The sequence below is a fragment of the Neophocaena asiaeorientalis genome, unplaced genomic scaffold (assembly GCF_003031525.2).
Source record: "Neophocaena asiaeorientalis asiaeorientalis breed wild unplaced genomic scaffold, Neophocaena_asiaeorientalis_V1.1 scaffold598, whole genome shotgun sequence".
NCBI lineage: Eukaryota > Metazoa > Chordata > Mammalia > Artiodactyla > Phocoenidae > Neophocaena > Neophocaena asiaeorientalis.
Window position 1 is genome coordinate 1,229,358 of NW_020173036.1, and position 9,058 is coordinate 1,238,415.

At 38.4% G+C, this 9,058-nt stretch overlaps 1 protein-coding gene across 1 annotated transcript in view; it reads right to left on the minus strand.

Annotated features, from left to right (window-relative positions):
- The window catches only part of UBN2 (ubinuclein 2), a 68,978-nt gene that overhangs the window by 59,307 nt on the left and 613 nt on the right, over window positions 1-9,058 (minus strand). The window contains exons 2-3 of the mRNA XM_024742493.1: window positions 8,698-9,058; window positions 2,761-2,853 (exon numbers count right to left, since the gene is read on the minus strand). The exon at window positions 8,698-9,058 is cut by the window's right edge and continues 15 nt beyond it. Of these exons, the coding sequence (XP_024598261.1) occupies window positions 2,761-2,853; window positions 8,698-9,058 (454 nt within the window). The remainder of the gene's footprint in view (window positions 1-2,760; window positions 2,854-8,697) is intronic.

The following is a 9,058-nucleotide window of genomic DNA, read 5'->3' on the forward strand; positions in this document are numbered from 1 at the left end:
AGCAACAAAGACCCAACCCAGCCAAAAATTAAAAAAAAATTTAAAAAAAAAAAAAAAAGAAATAATGACAAGGACATCTAAGTTATATTATGAAGGGAAAAAAAGTAAGAAGAAAAGGTAGCTAGGGATACAAGTTTTATCTGTGTTTTATAAACCTCAAAGAACTAAGTCATCTTTTTGTCATCTGCAAAAGGAGAAATCTAACTTTGGTGGGTTAATATTTTGCAAATATCTAAAAGATTTTCTTTTACTTAAAAAATATATATATATAGTGTTTGTATAAATAAATATACAACATATATGTATAAATATACATATAGATGTCTGTATATGATATGCCTGAACACCAATAAAAATCTTTGTTGTTTAAGAGTGATCTTTTGTGAAGCCTAGAGCCTAGAGCTGGCAAGATACCTTCCCCCAGGTCACCTTTAGCCTAATGATTTTCTTCAAACGTTCCAAATAATTTGTTAGAATATGCATATTTAACATTCATGGATATAATATTCATGGCATGCTTTTAGGTTTATGCACATAAAGCCTTCATGAGGTAGGACATTTTAAATCTCTACTTAAATGGAAATAAGAGAGTCAGTAGCCAAAACAAAAATCTAGAGAAGAAATACAGCCCATTAATTTGGATTATAACAAGAATAACATTTTATCCCTGCACAATGACAGTGCTTGGATATATCCCAGTTATTTGAAACAACTTTACACATCAACCAACTTCTTCAGAACACTGGTTTTTCTATGCCAAGAACTATCCAAAAGCTTCCCAATAAGATTTAATGCTAACCATGAGGTACATTACTTACAGGATATGCTAGGAATTTTCCACTTGCAAAGGGCAATCTAATCCTTGGTGTTATAACCCATGGGGAAAAAAGCCACTCTAATATAGTGTTGGAGGGAGTAGAAACTGGTTTTGATAATACTGTATATACCGAAACTATAAATGCATAAATCTTTTGACCTAAAAATTCCCCTTCTAGGAATCCGGTCTGAAGATAAACTTGAAAATGTATGAAATGGCATGCTACTAAGTAATTTACTGCAGTACTATTAGAAAGGTAAATTTTTGGAAACAACTGAAATTATGTCGGGACTAGTTAAATAAACTGTGATATGTCCATACAGTGGAATACCGTGTAGCCTTAAAAATGAGAGACAGAAAGCTCTCTTTGTCCTGATATGAAAAAAAATCTCCAAGATATAGTAAATGAAAAAAGCAAAGAGCAGAACCATGTAATGCATTCTGTAATATGTGTAAAAAGAGGTGTGGGGTAGGGGGAGGAATAATGTATATAGAGAGATACACATAAAATATCTCTGGAAGGACACCCAAGAATATTACTTGCCTCTAGGAAGTGAAATTAGGTGGGTGGACAGTAGAATAAAAGGAAGATTTTTCACTCTATATTTTTTTTCATTTTTGAATTTGAACCATGTAAATGTACTACCTGGTTAAAACATTAAATTTAACCAATGTATTAATCTGTATAAAAAGTTTAGACAGTTATTTCAGGATTTATAATCTGAGGACACCGTATTATAATTAACACTACAAATGTAACAACTTTGGCTATTTCTTCCATGGAAACACCCATTAGTCCACCCCTAAAGATATTATACAGCCAAAGAATACAGAGCCACAAGGGGCTGTGAAAAACCTGAACATCTCAATTTACAGATAAGAAAACTATGGCCCAAAGAGGTTAAATAACCTCACCAACGGACACAACTAGTAGCTGGCAAAGTATGGCCTAGAACCTGACCCATATTTCAAAATATTCTCATGTATTTTCTCCATCCCCCAAACTGTTTCTTCATTACCGCAAAGAGCCAACAAGTGTCCACCAAGACCGTAGCTGCATTTTGAAGATAACATGAATGACAGAGCCAGTGTGAGCTGATATCCTATCTCTGTGAGATACTTTTCAATGCTCACAGGGGAACCACAAAGGGTAAGGTCTTGCTTCTCCTGGGTCATGTTTTAGCAGAGACAAAGGGCAGTTAAAGCCATAAGATAAAAATGGGGAGGGGATAGGGGGGATCTTCCAACAAAGTCAATTATACTAGAAAAATTGAGAATAACATTAAGCAACTTTACAATCAGGTAATTCAAATTTATTTTTATATTAAAACAAACACCAATCTACTGTGGCAAAGAATATAAAATGCACATGAATTTTAAGGTAGACAAGATACTTATAAAGAAATTTCATGCTGCTTCTGATTGATCCTGAACCCAGTGGCCTAGAAGTACACACATGCATTCTCTTAAACTCTTAAGAAGCAGGAAGGCTTGAGAACTACTACACCAAAGGAATTAAAAGTGTTCTCAATGGCAGTGGAAAGAGCAAAGAATTAGAGCTAGACAGACCTGGACATGCAGCCTCATTCTTGCCATTGTGTGACCTTGGATCAGTTATTCAACCTTAAGCTCAGAGCCTGTTTCTTCATCTGTAAAATGTGGTCCATATTACTTACCTTGGAGTGTTGTTATAAGGATTGGAGATATTGATGATAAGCAAACTGCCTGAACTCTAGAAGGAGTACAATAAATGACAGCTACTATTACAGCCATCACAAACCTATCAGAATCTTTATAGGACCAGCTAACCATTTATTGGGGTTCAATCTGTTAGAACAAGATAATGTGAGCAATGGATGCTATCAGCCCTCCCAAACTGCCAGAGAAAAAAAAAATAGGCCAACAGGATAAAATTACCTACGTGAAAAGTTTATTATACTTACATATTTCATTTCAAACTTCTTAGCCAACATTTCCACTTCTTGCCTCTCTTGATGATCATCATTGAACGGGTCTTCCATGTAAACGGGCTTCTTCTGCTTCAAAGTGAATGGTAAAAGAAATAGAAGTATTAGTATTACTTCAACCAGAGTTGAATATATCTAAATTTAAAACATGAGTCAATTTTTCCAAATATTAACAAAGTTAGAAGCATTAAAAAGTAACTAAAGGGCTTCCCTGGTGGCACAGTGGTTGAGAGTCCGCCTGCCGATGCAGGGGACATGGGTTCGTGCCCCGGTCCGGGAGGATCCCACGTGCTGCGGAGCGGCTGGGCCCGTGAGCCATGGCCGCTAGGCCTGCGCATCCGGAGACTGTGCTCCGCAACAGGAGAGGCCACGGCAGTGAGAGGCGCACGCACCACACACACACACACACACACAAAAAGTAACTAAAAAGGGACTTCCCTGGTGGCACAGTCGTTAAGAATCCACCTGCCAATGCAGGCGACATGGGTTCGAGCCCTGATCCGGGACGATTCCACATGCTGCGGAGCAACGAAGCCCGTGCGCCACAACTACTGAACCTGTGCTCTAGAGCCCGTGAGCCACAACTACTGAAGCCCCCACACCTAGATCCCGTGCTCTGCAACAAGAGAAGCCACTGCAATGAGAAGCCCGCGCACTGCAACAAAGAGCAGTCCCCACTCGCCGCAACTAGAGAAAGCCCGCGCGCAGCAACGAAGACCCAACACAGCCAAAAATAAATAAATAAATTGAAAAAAAATTTTTTTAATAAAAAAGTCACTAAAAAGGAAACTAATATAACACTGTAAATCAACTACACTTCATTTAAAAAATTAAATTTTTTTAAAATTAGAAAACAAAAAATTCAACAGTAAAACAAAAGGAAATAGAATGAAATGTTGGTTTATAGCAAAAATATTTGCAGTTTTAATGAACTCTTACACATTTTAAAGTTTTTTGGTGGTTAAGAACTCAACAATTCAAACTGTCTTCACCCACAAAATGATCTATGGTTACCCCACCAAAAATAAAAAGGCCAAAGAACCCAAGAAAATTAGGTAAACATGAAAATCCCACCTATAACTCTAGTTTGAGATCTTCCCAACAAAGATTAACCACTTTGGTCAGACAATGCTTCTAAAAGGTTATTGGAATCTAGGTTATTACAATCAACATTTAATCATCTGCCCTGAGTTAGCACTGGAGTATCTGTAGCTGCTACAGCTTTTTGCTGAGACTTAGCATTGACCACCTCTGTATCACCTACAACCTGTCAATGAAAATCCATTCAGAAAATACATACGACTTGTAAACAAAGCACAAAAGTTCAATAGCTACAAACAGATTATATTATCATAGCTTCTTTCTAGCAAGGAGAGTGAAAATCTACTATAATGCATGGTTTAAAACACACACAAACAAGGGCTCCCCTGGTGGCAAAGTGGTTAAGAATCCCCCTGCCAATGCAGGGGACACGGGTTCAAGCCCTGGTCCGGGGAGATCCCACATGCCATGGAGCAACTAAGCCCGTGCGCCACAACTCCTGAGCCTGCGCTCTAGAGCCCGCAAGCCACAACTACTGAGCCTGTGTGCCACAACTACTGAAGCCCGTGCACCTAGAGCCCATGCTCTACAACAAGAGAAGCCACCGCAATGAGAAGCCCACGCACCGCAATGAAGAGTAGCCCCGCTCGCCACAACTAGAGAAAGACCGCGCACTGCAACAAAGACCCAACGCAGTCAAAAATAAATAAATAAATAAAATACATTTATAAAAAATAAATTAAAAAAAAAACAAACACACACACAGAGCTAGGATCCCACATTTACCATCTATTGACCAAAACAAACAAAAAGATACATCACATCCTTTACTGTTTTCACGGACACATTTCATAGATATACATATATACACACACACACATATATTTCAATATACAAAAAACCCAAAACAAGGAGCTACATGTGGATAAAAATGCTATTTTCATCTAATTATGAACTAAGAAGTTCATTTAAAAAAAAGGCTAGATGCTATTACTGATGTAGCATCTTCAAGCAGTAATTTAAAATGAAAATATATCACAGCTGAAATATTAGATACAGATTTGCCCTGAAGGGCAAGAAAAAATGCAGAAGGGATGAAGATTTGCACAGTTTGAAACTGAGATACATGATCCTGGCTATTAAGGCTGAGACATGATTAATCTAAAAATGTGACAGAAAAATATGGACATAATGAATACAAAACAATTCATCATACCTAGGGCATTAGAATTAAAGGATACATCTTAAAGCTTAAAGGAATTTTTGAATCAATTTTTTAAATTATCTATTGTAATAAGTAATATATTTATAGAATCTTTTATCCCAATAGGAGTTACCAATGGAAAATATAAATATGACCTGAAAGGAAACAAACTAGCAGAAATAGACTGGTGATGAAATAAGAAGTACTAGGCATATTCAGGGCATAGCCTTAACTTGAGACTAAAGTTAAGCAGAGTAAACAACCACCATGACTTGCTTGCCATTATAAACAGTTTCCTTCATGTCACTATGAAGTCCAAATACTAGGTCTTACTACTGGTCTGACCCATTTTATATGTGCAAATATAAATACATGAATATATATTTTAAATAAGAATCACCTTATACACCATTCTGAACTATTTTATGTAGACTTTATATAGGCAGCAAAAGTAAATCTCTTATTTACCCTTGCTAGTCTATAAAAATAAACTTAAGAAAACTGAGTCACCTTTCTTTCACAGTTAAGAAGTAACGCTTATCCACAATCAAGGCTCTAAGTAAGCTTTACGTTTTTCAGGTGAAAAGATCTGACAATTAGTAAATATCAAAATTACCAACCACCCACAGGCAAAAGTGACCCAATGATTCTGTCTCTTGATGTTAACTCATTAACATCATTTTCAGGAGAGCTTTCGTATATGTTATCCGAAACATGCAGTATGACAAGCAATGGAATATCATAGAATTCTCTGGTAACAATATAATCACATTAACACTATAATCATTTATTTTCTTTTTATACTGAATGTTCAATTAATCATGTTTATAGGAAGATGTTTTCTGGTTAAGTGATTTTCTGGTTTACTAAGAGTTAAAAAAGAATTTCTTGTGTATGAATTCCCCTTAGCCAGAAATGGTGAACAAATTAATCTTTCAGGATAGAGATGATTGCAATGTCTCAGCCTCAATCAAGGATCAATACTCTACAGATAACAAGGTTAAGGGTTTAGCTAACCTGTGTCCTGACAACCTAGACGAGGTTTTGTTTTCCATATTTTGCCAACACACGCTCATTTAATCGTGTTTTTCCGTATTAATAAGAAGTAAGTTTAGAAAAATTTCTAACTGCATTAGGTTAATTGGGGTTTTACTGTTCATTTCGTATTTACAAAGGGGGATGATTTAAATTCACCCTAGTACAGATGGTATTCACATGTAACAGATTATTTTATACTTACACCTATCAAGTAAAATCTTATTGGGTGACAGATGGCTATTTCAAAATCTTAGAAACTTTTCTTCTTTTAATTTTACAAGATCTCTTTTCCTCCCCTTTCTACTCTAACCCTGCTACATAGTATGTCATTCAATTACAATAACTTAAAATTAAAACTATTTTGAAAATATTACAACATCACTAAAAATAAACTGGACTCCTCCTGAGGGCAAATTTGGGAATCACCACTTTGCAGATCAATTCTATTGCTTACATTTTGGTTTTGATGGTTTCTCTTCCTAGGATTTCCTTTCATGGAAACGTGACAACTTCATTTAGAAAGGTGTTTTCTACACTTTCTTATGCAATAAATATGTTCACTGGGAGTAATCATAGGAAAATCTGACAAATCTTTGTTGCAAAGGTACACTGTATAAGCAATGGATTTTTTGGTTCAGTGGAATATGACAAATGATATATGGCTGAATGTACAAGAAATCTGGACTAAAATACCCCCAACTGATAGTGTAAACAGAAAAATTAAACTGAATTATTCACCTTTCTATTACATGAAACTATTAATTCTGATTTTATCAAGTTAATATGATAGGGTATCAAAATTAACTTTATACTTATAATTAAAAGATACATATCTATTATTAGTTTATCGTAGTATCAATATTACAGCATAAAGAGGGTCATAACAGAGGTCTTTGTATATCTACTATAACTCTTATTTCAGTTCATTTCGGCAGGACTTTCTAAATTTAAACTATATGAGTTAATTGTAAGAATTCTGTTTTACTAACAATTGGTACTAGCATGGAAAAAAGTATTAATAAGATACATATGAGCACTTTGTACACCAGCCTCCTTATTTGCAAAATGTGGATAAATGTATCCGTCTCATGGAGCTCTGCTGGACTAAATTCCACAAGCCATGTACCACACTTAGAACTGTGTCTAGCACATTGTAAGAAATCAGTAAATGTTAGCCATTACTATGCATTTTTCCCAAATATAATCACCTGTAACTTATGATGTAGATTAGGAAGTAAAACTGCAAGTCTACATAGATTAAAAGAGCAAATATAGTACAGTTTTTTGAAAAATGCTCCAATCCAGTATTCGCAAAAATCTTTTGGGGAAAAAAATGGCATCACTTTATAAATGACAGGGGCACTAAAGTGAATCTAAAGCGCAAAATGTTATGTGGAAATGACCAAAATGATCTCTATCCTTAACAATTCATTTTGGTTTGACCACACAGCAGTATTTGTAAATAATGATCAAAAGATTAGTTGGCCTTACAATAAACAAAATCTAGTGACGTTGTTTAGTATGATATTTTTAAACTAAGGTATTCATTTCAACTATAAAGATAATTGAGGATGAAAATAAAACAAGTGACTTCTGGAGTCCATTAGACCTGTGCTAAAGCAAAACCTAATAAAGAGCATAGTCTCTAAACAACAGAGGAAACTGTTCTCTTATTATTGTTACTCTACCATTTCCCTTTCTAGTTTACTTCTGAACATCACCAACCAACAATAAAAATTAGTTACCAACGAACCTCTCTCCTATCTCCATTGTTCACCAGTTCCACCAAAGGCATACCTATATATTTTCAATAAAGTTTTTAGAAATTCAAAGCTAAGTTTTTTTCATCACTCTCCAAAAATTACAATGACCAAGTGCAATATTCTCCAAGTAGGACCAATAAACTAATGATATGTACTCAAACAAGGATATGATGGTAGGCACCAAATGCAACGAGACACCCTCCCGTTCAATTATTGTATGAACACTAGAGAAAACAAAGCTAAAAAGGTTTACCAATATCAACACGAGAGCGAAAAATAAGGAACCAGATAACTAACCCACGTAACCTCCAATCCTAAAGTGGAATCCTTACTCTGAAAATGTTTAGATTACTTTTAAATCCCCTTTCAATTAAGATAAATACCCCACGCTCAGAAGCACATCTCAGCGCCCAGCACAACAGCGATGAAGGTAAGGATGATACTGGAGAGGTTACACAATCTCTCTGCTTCAGACTGGGGGGCGTGTCCCCCAACTGGAGCTCCGCAAGCAAAACCCAACAACGCAACGTGCAGGGCCCCCAGATTCTTTGTGGGAAGCCGAGAGGAAACCTGAGGTTTCGAAAGGTGCAGAGGGAAGCCGGCTTGGAACAGCGTTTGGAGCGGGCGTACGATGGCGGTGGCGAGGGGGGGGTTGGTGGAGCCGGGTGGGAGCCTCGGCCAACACTGGGGACCAGAGGAAAACAGCACCAACCGCCCGTCCACCCGCTCGGCCCCTGCCCCCTCCAGCCACCCCCTGGGGCAACCCGAGACACGCAAGGTGGGCTTCGGGAGGGACAAACCACTGGGGGAGGCGGACGGGTCCTGAGGCTCCCGGGGTCTGGGGGATGAGGGAGGGATCTTCTGTACCCGTTGTTCTCCGCACAGCAACAGCTCCGGGTAGCTGAACTCCACGCAGCTCTCGTCGGTGGGATCCTTGAGCACCAGCTCCAGGCGCACTGTCTCCTTCGACGGCCTCTGCTGCGGCTCGGCCCGGGAAGCCGACTCCCGCGGCGGAGGCGGCTGCAAGTGCAACTGCGGGAGCGGCGGCGGCGGCGGCGGCTCGGGCCTAGGGGGCTCGCGCTGCAGCGACATGGGCGGCTCGGCGCGGCTGACCTCGCGCTGGGGGAGCGCCTTCTCCCGCGGCGGGGGCTGCGCGTCCGACCGGGGGGCAACCTCCCGCGGGGCCGACTGCTCCGCCCGGGCCGGCTCGCGGTACGGCTGCGGCTCC